At 38.6% G+C, this 18,712-nt stretch overlaps 2 protein-coding genes across 3 annotated transcripts in view; one reads left to right on the top strand and one right to left on the bottom strand.

Moving 5' to 3' along the window:
* Positions 1-18,712, top strand: part of fhit (fragile histidine triad diadenosine triphosphatase) — a 423,559-nt gene that overhangs the window by 38,428 nt on the left and 366,419 nt on the right. For both annotated transcript variants that reach the window (XM_056236697.1, XM_056236698.1), the window contains exon 2: positions 108-166. The gene's annotated coding sequence lies outside the window, so the exon portion shown is untranslated. The remainder of the gene's footprint in view (positions 1-107; positions 167-18,712) is intronic.
* LOC130071815 (piggyBac transposable element-derived protein 4-like) lies at positions 7,939-11,829 on the bottom strand. Its single transcript, XM_056236707.1, has 3 exons — positions 11,678-11,829; positions 8,772-10,279; positions 7,939-7,952 (listed from the first exon to the last, which is right to left on the bottom strand). Exons 1-3 carry the CDS (start codon positions 11,827-11,829, stop codon positions 7,939-7,941), a joined length of 1,674 nt encoding a protein of 557 aa, XP_056092682.1.

The raw sequence follows: 18,712 nt of genomic DNA, 5'->3' as shown, positions 1-18,712 counted from the left end.
ATGCCTTAATAATAAACACAGTTGTCCAGGTTTACCAGTAATGACAGTGTTGTTTCATGTCTGTGTGTGTGTGTGTGTGTGTGTGTGTGTGTGTGTGTTTGTTTCAGGCTCTCTTCTCTCATTAATTACATGAGTTGGGCGCTGAGGGAAAGTTCACAGACTGAAGGTAAGTGTATTTATTGCATCGCTTTGACAATGAAATCAGCCAGGTTCATTGATTTTTCGTCTCTCTCGCACTGTTTTTTTTTATTTGGTGGACTTGTAAGCAAGTTGATTACTGATAGAACAAGTAGGAGAACTGCTAGCGTACTCTAAATGAGCCCAGCAGATGTAGCGCGCGCTGCTCATGCTATGCAGAAACGCATCAGCTCTTCAGAGAGCATGTGACGCTAATCCCAGAAGACTCCAGAGATGAGGTGAAATGATAATGTGCTGCTTCTTTCTGTTGTTCTTTTGTCCTGTCTTTTGGAGTATACAAACACTGGCTGGATTCCTTTTTTCTGAGTATGGTGGGCTCCCTTAATTAAAACTATGCTGCCCTACAAAGGCAAAAGACCTTAACTCACCAGAGTGTGAAACTGAGAAAAATGACTTTAAAGTTGTTTTGTTGTCCAGCCAATTGTATGATAGGTAGGACAATAAAAATTTGCCAAGTAGTTGTCATAATGAATATATTTATCTACATTAAAAAAATTGAGCTCAAACTTGACCTTTGACCCTTATTCGGAAGTTACTGTATTCTGCCTTTGCATTATCTGCAAAACAATAATGGGTCATACAAAGGCAAAATACCTTAACTTCTAATTTATTGACCATTTTGGCTTTTATCACTCTATACAAACATTTCTATGATAACAATGATAGCCTTAAAATAATATTTAGTAAGTTCTGTCTAGTAAGGGTTAATATTACATCAATAGTTACAAAATATTACAAAATAAAAAAATTATGAAAGACCTTAACTTGCTAGAGTGTGGAACTGAGAAAAATGACTTTAAAGATTTTCAGTTGTCCCTCCAAATTAATTATAGGTAGGACACTGTAAATCTGGCAATTAGATGTTTTAGTAATGAAAATTATCTACATAAAAAAAATCTTGAGCTCAAACTTGACTTTTGACCACTATTTTAAAGTTACTGTGATCATCACCATTAACAAAATCATTATAGTAACACCTGTATAAAATCTAGTGATCATCATGGCATTTATTTTGTATGATTTACACTTATAGACATCTACTTATTGCTATCCTGTGCTTTGGTTGCATTCTGGTGGCATTATTAATACATGAGACATGGCAAAATACCTCCATAGCGGTAAGATCTTCAATTGGTACCGAGTGGCATAAGACTTGATAAACGCGCGTTCAAAATGATCACGATAAAACAGGTCCTCGCGCACATTCGACCCGGGGACTCGTTTATAGTATATTCGTGTTCGAAGGTGTCATGCTCCTCGTACGTTCACGAAAAGTACGAACGCAGTGCTTTCCATCTTGAGACTCGGTGGGGAGCGCGCTCTGGACTACCTAGACGACTAATGCATTTATAGCACAACCTTCTGTGTTCTGCGTCTTTTCAGTAGCGGTGGTTTCAGCTGTCTGCCCTATTATTGTGCAGTGCACTTCGCTCGTCCCGCGGATTTATTCCGGACAGTGTGATTGTAGGTATAGGCTACAACCCGCTTGTAACAGCTTGTCTGATGTCGTATACACCAGCAATTCTGGCTTCATTATGTTGTATGCACCAAATGTTGCTTCATTATTATCACTCCCTGTGACATATTATGGCGCTTTTCCACTACACAGTACCAGCTCGCCTCGGCTCGGCTCGACTCGCGTCGGCCCGACTGTGTTCAGGGCGGTGCTGAAGGCGCCGGCGAAGTTTTGGCACTCTGCCAGCTAGATGCATGATTGTTTCAACCAGGTCCGGTACCCGATCTGGGTGAGGCAGGGCTTTAGTTCTTTGTTGAATTCACCTGCTACGGCGTGTGTAACATTTTTTCTGTCAACTCTGCATATATCATTCGCGATGGATAGCCTATCGCACATTTGTCGATGGAGCGGGTTCAGACCATACGAAATGTTCTGACCGCATTTGTGCAGGACAAAGCTCTGAGGACATCAGAAGTTACAGGGACTGATGGCAGCTGGATAAAGTACACCGGCTACATCGTAGTTTCAATTTTAATGGTGAGCAAAACAAAGGCAGAACACCGTACAATCTGAAAGGTAGCATTATTTGATAGAACACCGGCACAGTAACTTCCTATTGACGCGCGGCTAAACAATGGCAGAGTACCGTAACTCGGTACCGTAAGAGCGGTAACTGATGTTACGGTGTTCTGCCTTGGTTTCTCATGGGCTTTTGGAAGTTACTGTTAAGACAACCCATTATTTTCTCGAAAAAACAACGGAATTGACTCAAGATACTTATCCACATGATAAAGGAGGTCTTGAATGTGCCAAAAATATAAAAAACTCATTTTCGACCAAACACGAAGTTACGGTCTTTTGCCTTTGTACGGCAGTATGGTAAAATGAGGCTGTACAGTAAAAGGCCCTTTTGATTTCCCCCAAAACTCTTCACGCTCAGGTTTACTGCCAGTTCTAGTTTTCCTAAAACTCTCCTCTACGATGCTATTATGTGGTTGTTAAAGTGTTCTGAGAACATATTAGCATGTTAGTCAAAGTCAAAAGACCCTGTCCCAAAGTCTGTTTTATATTCTGATATGGCTTATATAGGCTACGTCTATTCAAACGTTTGGGGTCGTTTAGATGTTTAATGAATTTAAAAGAAGTATCTTTATGTTATTAAAAATGGTTTATTCGTGTGAATTCCAGCATTACTCCGGTGTTCAGTGTCACATGATTCTTGAGAAATCATTCTACTACAGCAATATGGTGTTTAAAGGGTTAGTTCACCCAAAAATGAAAATGATGTCATTAATGACTCTCCCTCATGTCGTCCCAAGCCCGTCAGACCTCCGTTCATCTTCAGAACACAGTTTAAGATATTTTAGATTTAGTCCGAGAGCTTTCTGTCCCTCCATTGTAAATGTGTGTACGGTATACTGTCCTTGTCCAGAAAGGAAATAAAGACATCATCAAAGTAGTCCATGTGACATCAGTGGGTTAGTTAGTGTGTGTTGAAGCATCGAAAATACATTTTGGTCCAAAAATAACAAAAACTAGGCCTTTATTCAGCATTGTATTGTCTTCCGGTTCTGTTGTGGATCCGCGTTCACGAGTCCGCAGTGCTGCTGCTGACATAAGACGCTGCTAAAAATAAAATCAATAAAAATATTGTAGCATATTGATATAAAATGCAAAGAAAAAGAAAATGTTTTTCACTCTTTGTTATGAACAATAAGATGTGCATTAAACAAATCAACTGGGGTTTGTGTAGTCTGGTTATGAGTATTTTAAAATATCTAATTACGTTTAAGTATTTTTTGGGGGGATTCTGATGACACAATCCAGATTACATATAATCGGTTACTACCCATCACTGGATATGATTTATGTTTAATATTCTGAGCCTACTTTAGAAGAACTCTCATAGTGTACGATGCTCCACTGCTGAACGCATTCAATTATTGTATCAGAAAGCGCCATTTTCTCAGCGTATTTATTCTAAAACACGCTTAATATGTACAAAAACATTTGACCAGGGACAACCACATTTCTCTCACTTTTCTCTTGTCATAAACACTATCTATCTACTTCCTGACTCTGTGATCCAACTGGAAGGACACTTTTATGTTAAGCGTACTTTGCTGACCTTTCCGTTTGTCTCTCTCGTTCTCTCTCACGCACCTTTAGTGAAACTACACAGACGCACAGTATACCATGTAAATAGTTAAAACAGTTCTTATGTAAAAAGTTAATAGGTATGATGCACAAACAGTGGAATGACTTAAATACTTTAAACCCTAAAATAGTCATGGGTTTGTTCAAAACCCAACCCCTTAAGTACGTACAGTAATAATATTAGTAATGCTAATTAAACTCTGCATTCTCTTTCTATTAACTTGTCTTTGTGACATTTGAAATGAGGTGTTTAGTAGAGCTGTACACACGTCATAACAAATCTGCATTTAGAAAAGTCCCACTGCTAGTGCTGTACCAGTCTGACCACCCCACCGCTTATACTTTTCTCAGTTATGACAAGTAAATTTTCTCCCAGTGGGAATACGTGTCCCAGGCAACAAGAACGGCCCATGTGCTTTTCAGTTTGTATGAATTGCTTTAATTTGCTCCTTTTCACAGTGGCCTTGGTCTTGGTAACTACATTTAATTCTAGAGACTGCAGAATCAGGGTTTAATAGAAACACATTCACAGAAAGGGAGTCTAGTGCATGAGATTGCAAAATGCGCTGACTAATTTTGAATGACTGAAATGTGTTAACCCATGAAATTATTAATAACAATAATATGACATGTTAGGACAAGCCAACACTGTCAATTTTGTGATCTGATATCAAGTTTAGATGTTCTGTTGTACCATCTATTAATAGCCTGCTGACTCTGGAGGTTTAGACAAAAAAAAATCACTTGTAAGAAAATAAAACTGGTGAAAAAAGTAGACTTTCAATGAAGGAGGGACCTGAGCCATTTCTAGAGAGTTGGGTGTAATATAAACTAATCACAATATATATGAAAAAATATATAATTACAATATTTTAACACGTTTTTAGTTTCATTGTGTTTTGGTTCTGTTTTTCTTGTTCTGGTTTGCCTGTGTTCCCTACTTAGTTTCCTTACTTGCTAATTAGTTCTACGCACCTGTTTCTGTTCAGGTGATCTCTCCTTGTATTTAATCCCTCAGTTTCCTTTGTTTCAGGGTCCGGTATTGTTTATTTTTTAGCGTGGTTATTTCCTGCGATTCTCCTATGTGTTCCTAGTGGAATTTGCTATTAAAGACTCCTTTAGTTATCCTTAGTGATCGTGTGCTTACTACAGCCTACACAGCACCAGCTTAAAGGATTATTAGGAACACCTGTTCAATTTCTCATTAATGCAATTATCTAATCAACCAATCACATGACAGTTGCTTCAATGCATTTAGGGGTGTGGTCCTGGTCAAGACAATCTCCTGAACTCCAAACTGAATGTCAGAATGGGAAAGAAAGGTGATTTAAGCAATTTTGAGCGTGGCATGGTTGTTGGTGCCAGACGGGCCGGTCTGAGTATTTCACAATCTGCTCAGTTACTGGGATTTTCACGCACAACCATTTCTAGGGTTTACAAAGAATGGTGTGAAAAGGGAAAAACATCCAGTATGCGGCAGTCCTGTGGGCGAAAATGCCTTGTTGATGCTAGAGGTCAGAGGAGAATGGGCCGACTGATTCAAGCTGATAGAAGAGCAACTTTAACTGAAATAACCACTCGTTACAACCGAGGTATGCAGCAAAGCATTTGTGAAGCCACAACACACACAACCTTGAGGCGGATGGGCTACAACAGCAGAAGACCCCACCGGGTACCACTCATCTCCACTACAAATAGGAAAAAGAGGCTACAATTTGCAAGAGCTCACCAAAATTGGACAGTTGAAGACTGGAAAAATGTTGCCTGGTCTGATGAGTCTCGATTTCTGTTGAGACATTCAGATGTTAGAGTCAGAATTTGGCGTAAACAGAATGAGAACATGGATCCATCTTGCCTTGTTACCACTGTGCAGGCTGGTGGTGGTGGTGTAATGGTGTGGGGGATGTTGCATCCCACAAATCTCCATCAACTGCAAGATGCTATCCTATCAATATGGGCCAACATTTCTAAAGAATGCTTTCAGCACCTTGTAGAATCAATGCCACGTAGAATGAAGGCAGTTCTGAAGGCGAAAGGGGGTCAAACACAGTATTAGTATGGTGTTCCTAATAATCCTTTAGGTGAGTGTATATATATATATATATGTGTGTGTGTGTATTTTGGTAACGCTTTAAATAAGGTTGCATTTAGTTAACGTTAGTTAATGCTTTAACTTTAATTAACCAACATTGAGCATTCATTTGTTACAGCATTTATTCATCTTTGTTGACGTTAGTTAATACAAATACAAATTTCCATAGTTAGTTCACTCATCTCAGGTCCATTAAATAATATCATTAGGTATCCACTTTTCAGATATTTTCTTAATTTAAATTTTTGTAAAAATTCTATGAGCTGATATGTAATGGGAAAAGGGAGAAGAATGAGGGTGCGTTTACACAACAATGATGTATTAAAAAGAAAAGTTTTTCCTTTGTGTTTTTCGCGGACAGATTACAACGTAGTCAAAAGTTTCCCATTTTTAGTTGAAAACTGTGTTGTGTAAACAGCCCCTGAGCGGATTCAAACTGGTCATTCGCGTCAAAAGTAATTTTGTTTGGCTCAATCAGACAGTTGGTGCGGGGAGTTAGCGTATAGCATCTGGCAACAAGGCGGGCTGTTTGCACTTGGTTTTTATAAAGCATTTCCTACACATTTTAGATTGTCAGTAATTTCACAGATTTAAGTTTCACAAACCTTTTTATGGTTTGCATTTTGAAACAGACATCTCTGAAAGTAATGAGAACTTATTGATGTTGATTCAGTATCTGCTTTTGTCAGACTGATTCAAACCAACTGAGTCTTTTTAAATGATTAATTCAAGAACCAGCTCATTAGTTTGTAAATTGAACTACACGGACAATGCTACGTTAGTTGTTGTTTTTTTTTGCATTCAGCTTGTGAGGACACGATGCAAATGTGTTTTTATCTAACATTATATTCAGACACTGAGGCACAACTCGGGAAAAAAATATGATGTACTTTGCTGTGGAGCTTGGGGATCCAATGCCACAGACAACACTGACATGGCCATGATAGAAGCAATACTCTCAAATTTGTTCCATTTGGCAATTTATCCACTTAGCTAATTATTTTGAGATCAAATGTGCATATGTTTTTTTTTTTTAGCTCAACTGGTAGAGTCAGTGTGGTTCAACTCGAGATTCAATAAGGTAACACACTATGCAGTGCTAAAATGTATAGCCTGAATGCACTGTAGGCCACTTTGAAATACCAAAATCAAGTGTCAAATAAAATCTACTGTCTAAAAAACAGGCTTCATGAATCTGAATTTGATGTGACCCCAAAAAACAAAAACATATATAAGATAACCAAATGCTCAAATGCAAATGGCCACTGTGTAGTTATACACATCAGGAAGAGTGGTTTGTTTGCCCGAACTGACTGTAGAATGGGGTTATGCTCAATAGTGACTGTGCAGTCATGATTGATTTGATATGTCATACAGAAAGGACAGACAATAAGAAATGTACCGTTTCATTTATGTCCAACGTTATGTGTAATTAGCTATGTATCATTGGTTTGAACTTACTAAGAATTTCCCCCCCAACACAATGTGCAGGCCTGTGGAAGGGCTAGGGTTAGGTGTTAGGGGTGGTGTTAGAGTATTAACCCTCTGGGGACCAGAGTGTTTTTGGGGCCCTTTGGATGTTTTGACATGCACTGACATTTGTGCTTTTTTCAGTTATTTATAAACATGTTAATGGCAAAGGTGTAAATTCACTCTATATATCACAAACGGGGCTACCATAATATGTGAGCAACATGTATGTACATATTTGTTTTTTTTAAGAGAATAATGTTTATGCGTGGTTATTGAAAGAAATACAAATGAAAGTTGCTGAAATAAAACCACAAAACACATACTAAATATGTGTCCACAAGACTTTTGACTAATGGATGTTGTCGCTTCGAGTTCTGACTTCAAAATGATGTGAAAATCACCCTGCCTGATCGTTCACATAACACAATAACATTCATTTATACTTTGTATGACAGTTTTTTGGTCAGAAGAGGTTTATGCGTGGGAGTGGTAATGGCCTATCAATATTAATGAGATTCAGACCAGGGGTGTGACAGACACTCTCCCAATGGCTAATGGCCCATCAAGTGAGGCAGCCTGAACAAAGAATGAGAGGAGATTCAAAGGTTTTCAATCTGTTTTATTGTAATTCCTCTATGTGGAGAAACTAAATGTTCTAAATTTGCTCTAAGCAAATCAAATGTGAGTAAAATAAATAAATAATCAGTCGGCTATAAACAAAGCAATTGTGAGCGATAAATAAACAAAACTAAAGGCAGGTATCTCACAGTAAATGCATATACCCCATTGATGCGGGCTCTAAGCAAATCAAATGTGAGTAAAATAAACAAAACTAAAGGCAGGTATCTCACAGTAAATGCTTATGCCCCATTGATGCGGGCTCTAAGCAAATCAAATGTGAGTAAAATAAACAAAACTAAAGGCAGGTATCTCACAGTAAATGCTTATGCCCCATTGATGCGGGCTCTAAGCAAATCAAATGTGAGTAAAATAAACAAAACTAAAGGCAGGTATCTCACAGTAAATGCTTATGCCCCATTGATGCGGGCTCTAAGCAAATCAAATGTGAGTAAAATAAACAAAACTAAAGACAGGTATCTCACAGTAAATGCTTATGCCCCATTGATGCGGGCTCTAAGCAAATCAAATGTGAGTAAAATAACAAAAGTAAAGGCAGATCGCTATCCTCGCAGACCACGCCTGCTATGCTAGTGGGCTAAGGCTAGTAGCGGAAGTTCGGAAAGGTGGATTTAAGTAGTGAAATCAAAGCAATCCAATTGTTTTGAGAATACAGTTACATGTCTTGGTGCCATTTTTGAAAACAGTTCCTGTTCAACTGAAGACACAAGTGAACATTACATGCCTGGCATTTCCAAGGTGTGTCCTGCCTTTTACCAAGCTGTCCTTTGCAAAGCACACAGATCTTGCGACCAACTGTGCAAATGTTCGTTGCATCTGAGCTCAGCTCAGCGCCTGGAACCGGCACATGGTCACTACTGGTTTGTTTTGGTGCTACTTTCTGTGACACACCACAGAGCTCTGCAATAAGCTGTTCCATGAACTGTTTATGGGTCATGTTACCACATAACTCTTTGTGGATAAGGAAAGCATTGGTGGCAGCAATGTCCAAGAAGTGTAGAAAGATCTTTCTGTACCACTTCATTGTTTTGTGTTGTGCAGTGTAGTACTGTAAGAGTTGATCGGACAGGTCAACACCACCCATATGTTTGTTGTAGGCAGTCACAGGTGCAGGACATGGAAATGTCATTGTCCTCCATGTATCTTGCGTTTTCACCCTCCTCTGCACAGTCTCACCAGTATAAGCAGACTGAATGGTGGAACAGACAGATACCTCACGTGTGTCCATCCACTTCACAAATACAAGAGGTCCATCCCGAATCCACCTGATGGATCCCCTGGCAGATTTTTTTGAGAGTGAATTAGTTGTATCACGTGGGCAGTCCTTCCTGTTGTCCCTGTAAGTACCACATGCACCAAACTTCATTGCAAACAAGTCTTTTAGGAGCTTTGGGCTTGTGTAAAAATTGTCCATGTACACATGGTACCCAGAGCCTAAAACTTTACAGTCTAAAAGAGATGTTACAGCATCATATGACAGTCCATGGCCTGTGGGAAAGTTGTTCTTTCCTGTGTACACAGAAAAGTCCAAAGTGTATCCATTCGAGGAGTCTGCAAGAACAAACAACTTGAAAACCCATCTGGTTGGCTTAGCTTTCATGTACTGTGTCATGCCTGTGTGTGCTTTGCATGCCACCATTCTTTCATCCACAGCTAAGTTTCTTCTAGGATGATAAATGGCTTTACAAGCATGACGGATAGTGTCCATGAGAGGTTTGACCCTGAAAAGACGGTCATGTTCAGGTGTGCCCCTCTTTCTGTCATTCTCCTTATCTGCATCTGGGTGACTCATGTGCACATTCCATGAAATGGTGCGGTATCTCTCTCTTGTCATGATTGTGGCAGGAAAAGGCAAAGAGAAAAGACTGTCTTGCCGCCAGTAGTCCTTGATGGAGCTCATCTTCACCATGGCCATGTAAAACACCAGCCCAATGTAGCGGTACATCTCACTGATGCTGACATCAGTCCATTTAAATTTGCGGCCCTTTTCAATTGCACCAGCAGCCTGAGCATTGGTGTTGTGGCACAGATTTGACACTGCATTCTCAGAAAAAAACACTTTGAAGAGACTCTGAGGAGTGTGTGTGTCAGCAGGTCTCAGTTGTGGTCCAGGTTCCTGTGCTGGCAGGAATCTCAGAGTCTGTGGAACCAGATCAATGTCAGTCTCTGTTTTCCATGACAGAGTGGACTGCTTGTTGCTTGTTTGAATGTTTGTCTTGGCCCTCTTTGCAACAGGTGTCTGATGATCACCATCATCTTTATAGCTGTAAAACAAACAAACAACTGTGAGCATGTTTATTACACAAAAAACTGTATTTCAATCACTAAAAGTAATATTGCCCAGACAAAACCGGAATATGTAAACAGAATTATACTAATATCTGAAAGAAAGGGAATACGTGTACTTACTTGTCATTTTCAATTGTTCTCAAAACTGAACGACACCGGTTGCGTGCCCTCCTCCCAGTGTGAGTTGCAGGTGAAGGTGAGAGTGATGCTACCACATTCCTATAAAAATAATAATATTAATAAAGGTTTAACAAAGTACTATGCCAGCACATGCATAACTGATGGACAATCAGCATGTTGATAAAAAAAAAAAAAAAAGCTTTTATATCAACATTACCAATCACTAATTGTAATATTAGCATGCATAACAACAACAACACAATTTTTGCAAAGCCACACAGGCACATATGCATATTGTATCGTCACTAAGTAGGCCTATATAAACAAAATTGAACTAACATCTGTAAAATAGTGGGTATATGTACTTACTCTTTCTGATTTCCGTCTGTGTTGTTGCGTGCCCTCCTAGTGCGAGTTCCAGTTGATGGTGAGAGTGAGCAAGCTACATTCCTTTCAAAAAAAGTTGAAAACTTATTATCATAATTTACAGAGTAGGCCTACTATTCCAGCACATGCATAACTGATAGGCATTAGCATGCTGATAAATAAAACATATGTAACATTATCAACCAACCTCCAAATATAAATAAATATATTATCACTAAGTAGCCTATATAAACAAAATTGAACTAACATCTGTAAAATAGTGGGTTACTCTTTCTGATTTTCGACTGTGTTGCGCGCCCTCCGAGTGGCAGGTGAAGGTAGTGATGCTGCAACTACATTCCTTTAAAAAAAGTTGAAAACTATTATTACATAAATATTTCAAAGTATAGTACCATTGGCCTATAGTATGAATAACTGATGTGAAAAATGGTAGACGCATGCTGTATATGCGTGTCAATGTGCCATTACCGGAGATAGCACTAACATTAAACATTAACACATTTGCGCACTTCATCAACCGGGCATATTTACACATTTCAGCACATTTACAACAGATATTTGCGAGGCAATGCAAGCACACGCTTAGTTGATGATAATGAGGCAGCATAAACACTATAGCCTAGTCAAAATATAATCTAAACATAGATAATATTTTTTAAATATCATTTTACATATCCTTCAGCATTTAGCCTATAGGCTAGACAATTTAAATGGAAGTAAAACCTGCCTATTAAGATATATTTTAAATTTCAATACTCTGAATAGGCTACTGGATGGCAAGTCTGGAAATAGTCCAACCAGTAAAATATGTCCATGTTTATATAAAATAGCTTGTCAACTAATGTAACTTCAACTAAAAGACTTACTCATCCGAAATTGTATCCATGGCTGGATCAAGTCGCTCTTCAAAATACAAACGCTCATCGTCGGAGTCCCGCTCTTCTTCTGAGGAAAATGTGAACTCTTCGTCACTGTCCAGGACGAGCTGAAGAGCTTCCGCGCCGGTGTATCGTGTCATCTTCCAAATGCGCAGGAAAGTGAGTGAATCTTATTATGAAACTTGCTGCTTTTAAGGCATTTGCCTGGGGGCGTTTCTATTTTGCATATGGCCTCAACACATTATCTTATGAATAGCGCGCTCTGCGAGTGGGTGTGAACAAATTAACGATAATGAGCTGAGACCGGAGAAACTGTACTTCTCTTTAGTTTTATACAGTTTACATTGCAGGAGAATATTTGTTTTAAATGTGAATTGTTTTATTTAAAAGTAGAAATTTAAAGCGTTCTTTAGAGGTATGTTTCATGTTTGTGTGATAAGTATTGGCTGAGTTTCCGTTAATTTTCCAGACATGTTTCAGAAAGATTTTTGCAGAGACAGAGTGAGCTGAAAGCGCACCCTGTTTATTTTATTTATTTAAAATAAAACACACGGTTTTGATGTTAATGTGAGTGTACACAAAAAAAGAAGACCCTCTATAGTTTATAATCATGTATTGATTTTATTTATATGACCATAAATGACGGAGTATTTTAAGTCTATGTTGCTGCTATGTGAAAAAAAAACAGCAAAACGCGCGGGCGCGTTTCTGGTCCCCAGAGGGTTAAAGGGATAGTTCACCCAAAAATTGTAAAATGGTGTAATGATTCAGTTCGACTCCCAAGACAAGACGATGTTTACCCGACTGGCCAATAGGAACGTTCCAATAGGAAAAAAAGAACGTGGCCCCGCCCATGACACAATTTTCACAGCGAAAGCAAAATCCTGACATGAGAGCAAAAAATTGAGAGAGCGTTTTGAGAGAAACACATTTTTTTTTTTAGAGAAAATGTTTTCACACTGATAGCAAAACATATATATTTGCGATTTTTTTCAAATATTTTGAGAGAGATTTTTTTTCTCAGAAATAATTAAAATTTTTTCAAATTTATATTTTTTTATGTTCTATGAGAAAATACATTCTCTCAAAACTTTTTTTAGTCTCAAATATTCTTTTTTTGCTATTGGTATGAAAGCTTTTTCTCTCAAATATTATTTTTTCTCTCATGAAATGCTTTTTTGCTATCAGTGTGATAACTTTTTCTCTCAAACTTTTTTTTTCTTCTCTCAGATCATTTATTTTCTTGCATGTAATAAAGACACATTTCTAGCTCCATAAACGATCCCCTTAACATTCATCTTCGTTTACCTTAACACTGAACTAGATCGCACTACATAGACATGCAAGCCAACTGAACCAATCTGTCCCCACATTAGGGTCTTCTCTTAATGTTAAATAACATTATAAAAGTCATGAACATTTCTATAGACAATATCTTATAGCCTGTTCTTTGATGGCAGCAGCCTACAATATGGTTCATGGGGTTCAGACGATCATATCTTCATATCTCTCAATGCATTCTTATTGGAGACATTTGGACATAATTACAGGAAAACTGGAAAATCCATGAACATTTATTTGAAATATAATGTGGTTACACTTTATATCGATGGCTCACTTTAGACATTCTTCTAACTATAAGTAACTTTGCAACTAACTCTCATTGGAGTATTAGTAAACTGTTTGGGTTGGAGTTAATAGAATAAGTTGACATGTAGTTGCAAAGTTACTTATAGTCAGTAGAATGTCTGTTGGGAGCATCAAAATAAAGTGTTAGCAGATATTAAGCAGTCTACTAATAATCCAATGACAGTTGGTTGATATGTAATGAGAGTTAGTTGATATGTAGTTCCAAAGTTATAGTAAGTGGAATGTCTAAAATGGACCATTGAAATAGTGTTACCAAAATTTCTTTTAAATTTCACATTTAATTCAATGTGTTATGTTTTTCTTTGCCATTTCTGCATGTATTAATTGTGAAATTTACATTTTCTGTGTGAAAATGGTCCATGCTGCAGTCAGATTCAGATATTCAACACCCACTTTTCACAATCCAATCCTCAACTGATGCATACAATCAAGTTTCACGCAATGCATCTGAAAATTTCACAATATAGCAGCAAAGTCAGTCGCAAATTTAGTTGCATGGCATCTTTAAGATTTTTCCTTTGTGACTTAATGGTTTAGAAGTCATAAAAAGATCCTTAACAAATTCTTTCTTGACACGTGAGATTCACCCAAATACCAAGTGTAAATGGTGATGTGTCTCAGGCGACGTTGTGATTGGATCACTCAAGACGGAAGTTAACACTAGGTGTAAATAGGGCTTTCAACCTGCAATTCAAATGTGCAGCAGCCTCAATCAGGTCACTTCACAAATACAAGAAGACATCAGGAGTCCCTACTAGAACACAATATCGACTCCATTTCAGCTCTATGAAGCGAAAAAGCTTCCTGAACACAAAGGATTAAAACACCCCTGGGCTATTTAGCAGCCGATTTTACATAATGCCACATACTTTTCCTTTTATTGTTCTCTCTTTGTTGGCCGATTTCTTTTTCCTTCTTTAATTTCCCATCTAATGGGAAAGTTCTGGCTGATTTTAAAGACCTTTTTCTCTTTTCATGGGCCAAGCATTAAGTTTTAAAACCTTGACAGTTTTATGGAAAGTAATTTAACTCCTACTTGTGATTATTTAAGAAAGTCAAAAGATCTTCTTTTATCTTTCATTATTCATCCCTGATTCTTAAAAAACTTAGGCCGCTTCATAGAAAGAGGAGTCATTATGTCAAACTGGTGGATAGCGCTAGATGGGATATTAAAATTTCACTCTTTCGGGCAAGGAGATTATTTTCCATTTTCCTCTCTCGTTTCGTAAACTGTGGATTATGTCTTTTACCTACAGTTGCGGATGTAGTCGATAGCGCACCTTCATTTCTCACAGAAAAATCGTTCTTCAGGCTTGGTAAAAGACTTTTTGCCCCTTGGAATAATTTAGCAGCTCAACTTACAGGGTAAATGAGGTCAAATATAGACTTAAACCCATTTGGTATTTCTGACAGGAACGCATGCTTGGAATAAACATCGCTAATGGGCAAGAAGAAACTGCTCTCCGACCCATTCTGAGGAGAACAGCGCGACTGTCAGCGAATATAGTTCACTCAATTATGAGCGAGGATGAACTGCGTGTCCCTAATTACTCTCAGGTAGATGGCCTTCTTGAGTTATGAATTTTCTGTCAGCATGTACAGAGGCCTTAGCTATGATAGTGATGTAACTGAAAGCATCACTGGCCATTGTTTGTCTGTTTTCGCTTTATCGTGTTTTTTTTTTTTTCTGTTCGAAGAAACATTTGTATGGTAAATAATTGTATTGAGAATGTGAGAATTGGAGTCTGTTGGTTTTATCTCCCTGTTCTGTCCGTACTCCAGGTGGAGACCGTGTGTGTGTGTGTGTTTTGAAAGGAAAACCTTGAAGCAACGAGAGCACTGGGGGCCATCAGATTTATATGTTAAAGGGGTGGTTCAGGATTTTGGACATCGGGCCTCATTTCCAAGTTAGTCTTAGTGTCTTAGTGTTTCATCCAGTCGTTCCAGTTGCATAGTTCGCCGGTGCTAGGCTAGCACGAGTCAATGGTTACTGCTAGCCTGCCATTAAAAACAGTTTTACCCACTCCACAGTTCACCAAAAGCGGATCAATTATAACGCCAGACTATCGATGTAAATGTCTGTTAAGAGAATAATGTTAGAAATCAAACTACCCTTTCATCGCATTGCAATAGTTATACTTTGTTCCCTGTATTTATTAGCGCAGTCTACAGCAGCGGCGGAGTGATATGCAGTTACCTAGGCAACCGAGAGGGGTAGTGAGAGAGAAGTAGAGAGAGGTAGTGAGAGAGAGAGAGGTAGAGAGAGGTAGAGAGAGAGAGAGAGAGAGAGAGAGAGAGAGAGGTAGAGAGTAGCCCCCCCCCCGTTGGAGAAGTCTCACGCCAAGCTAAACTCAAAAGTTGGCAGCTCTGGTAGAGAGAGGTAGAGAGAGGTAGAGAGAGAGAGAGAGAGAGAGAGAGAGAGAGAGGTAGAGAGTAGCCCCCCCCCCCCCCGTTGGAGAAGTCTCAAGCCAAGCTAAACTCAAAAGTTGGCAGCTCTGGTAGAGAGAGGTAGAGAGAGGTAGAGAGAGAGAGAGAGAGAGAGAGAGAGAGGTAGAGAGTAGCCCCCCCCCCCCCCCCCCGTTGGAGAAGTCTCACGCCAAGCTAAACTCAAAAGTTGGCAGCTCTGGTAGAGAGAGGTAGTGAGAGAGAGAGGTAGTGGTAGTCCCGACTGTAGTGCGCTTCGGTTCTGTGTTTACGTTTCGGCGCAGCACTACTAACCGGAGCAAAGTTAGGAAATAGGCTGAGAAACTAGTTCCTGTAAATGTATTGCGATCATTGAGATGCAAGAGTAGTTTGATTTCTAACATTATTCTCTCAACAGACATTTACATCGATAGTCTGGCATTATAATGTATCTGCTGTTGGCGAACTGTGGAGTGGGTAAAACTGTTTTTAATGGCAGGCTAGCAGTTAGCATTGACTCGCGCTAGCCTAGCACCGGCGAAGTATGCAACTGGAACGACTGGATGAAAATTTTTGAAAACTGTCTCCACTGATAAATAACACTAAGGCTAACTTGGAAATGAGGCCCGATGTCCAAAATCCTGAACCACCCCTTTAATGTTTCTGTATTTGGCCTACTCTTAGCTTGCACATATCAGTATTTGTAGGCAGGGCTTGACATTCACCATTCACTCTTTTGCTCAGCAGCCGCTGTGGCTTGTGGTTTTCCAAAGTTCTAGCCACTCAGTATTTTCACAGAATTTTTGGGCATCGATACAAAAGAGAAAAACGGCCATATAGATATTTTTTAATATTATCTCATAATTTGGCAGCAGGTTTATTAGGCTACTGTCACTTTAAGACCTGACGCACAGATCCATTATACTGTTACACATGCGTGTTTACATTCACTTAAAACATAACTGACTGTGTTTACGTGAATACTCGGCAAGACCGGCATTTTGACTTTATTTTGTGTGTAGTTGAATGTTTGATCACAATGAGGAGCGAAAAAGAACTCAATTTAGAGAGGCGGCTTTATGTGCGTGCACTTTGGGTGTGAACACAAAATCTGCGGGAATGTTGGCCTATCTGTTCTGTGGAAAATGAGTATTAGAAGCGTTTAAACAATAAAACAACTTTAAAGACAATTGTGAGTTTATATGTCACAATTCTTACTTTTCAAAATCAGAATTGTGAGATGTAAACTCACAATTGCAAGTTATAAAGTCCAATTGTGAGGAAAAAATACTGTCTTTTTAACACGCAATTTTGACTTTTTATCACGCAATTCTGACTTCATAACTTGCAATAACAGACAAAAGCCAGAATTGACAACACTACATTGCACTTAGTTTATTATTTCAGATGCCTTTTTAAAAGACTACAATTTGAAAATGCATATATTATATATAAAACTCAACCCACTAAGGTGGGCATTATAGTGACTGCGTTACATGTCACCGCTGAAATCCACCTGTTTTTGGCGAGTGTTAATGTGAAAACCATGTTTTAAATGATCTCTTTAAATCGAATTTGTTATTCAGGTAGCTAGTTATGGAATATGTAGGCCTACTTATTAATTTATCTGATAATACTACTAATAACAATAATTTTTGGAAATGTGTTTTAGGTATGTCAGATCAGATTTAAAGTAGTTTTATCATTAATGCACAAACTGAATGTAATTTTATTACCGGTAATTTTGTTGTATTTTTGTCACTTAAAAAAAGAAAAATTCAGTTTTAGTTATTAAAGTGCATCAGGTTAAACTAAATTAAAATGACAATGTTGCCTTGGCAACAAGCTGAAATTATAAATTATATATATATATTCCAAGCAAATATTTTTTTTTCACTAAATTGCTCGTTTAATTTTTAGGTTGTTAACTATAATAACCGTGGTTTCCACGAATGTTCCCTGTATCGTGTCCCTTATAGCATTGTGCACTGAATTACATGCAAACTCATTTCCAATGTAAAATCAAACAGCTGCATTCTTTGAAGCTTCTGGAGTGGTTAATTAGGGAGGGGCCAAAGACCGCTTATTATCATCTCATTTGCATACCACATATGTAAAATAATTCAAAACAGAAGCCATTAATGCTATTTGAAGCTTTCGTCTGGTAATATTGGGAGAGAGTTGGGAATATGTGCCCACATTCTCATCAAAAGCTGCGCTGCTGCTATAAATAGTCAAGCACCTCTTGAGCTTCTTAATATATGTTGGGTACATCTCCCTGGAAGAAAGAAAAAAGAATAAAATAATTGTTTCAACAGGACAAAAAAAAATTCAAGGTGCCCCGGCCTGTGCTACGCCTAAACGCCTTCGTATGTTGACACACTTTCTACAGCTGTCCGATGCTCCTCTTCTCGGTTTGTTCTCCAGGTTTGGAGATCGCTGGCGTCAGTTAAGCAGTCGCTCCTGCCTCTGCTCAGATCATCATCACCGGCTGGCGAAACGCTTCTGTTACCGTGATCACGGCGGGTAATGGTCATGAGCGGTGCGTTGAAGACACGGGCCTGTTCCGACATGGCTCGGTTTGAAGAAGTCCTCCTGAGTGCAATGCCTCGAAGAGGAAAAGACACTTAGACATCTGAACGTGTCTCACATTAAGTACTTTTTCTTGTAGACACGTTCATCCTTCACAGAGAGGCAGAGAGCAAGGGAGCACATCACTGAAAACACACATGCTCAAAAATACATTTGTATTTTTCAACTTCACTCGCTTCAAGGAAGAATAAAAACACCATTCGTATTCCTTACATGCCACATGCATTTTTGATGCTCGCTGGTGTCACGTTAAAATCCTCCCTCGTTACTCATAATCCATAATTGAAGATTACCTGTATAATTCCCTGTGATCTCGGCTTTTGAACCTTTTAATGATGGTTTGACTTCTGCGTTTCGAAAGAAATGAGGGTGGAGGAA

This window comes from Rhinichthys klamathensis, unplaced genomic scaffold, assembly GCF_029890125.1.
Source record: "Rhinichthys klamathensis goyatoka isolate OS25496 unplaced genomic scaffold, OSU_Roscu_1.1 h1tg000461l_1, whole genome shotgun sequence".
NCBI lineage: Eukaryota > Metazoa > Chordata > Actinopteri > Cypriniformes > Leuciscidae > Rhinichthys > Rhinichthys klamathensis.
The sequence above is the reverse complement of the archived record's forward strand: the minus strand, read 5'-3'. Positions and strand labels throughout refer to the sequence as shown.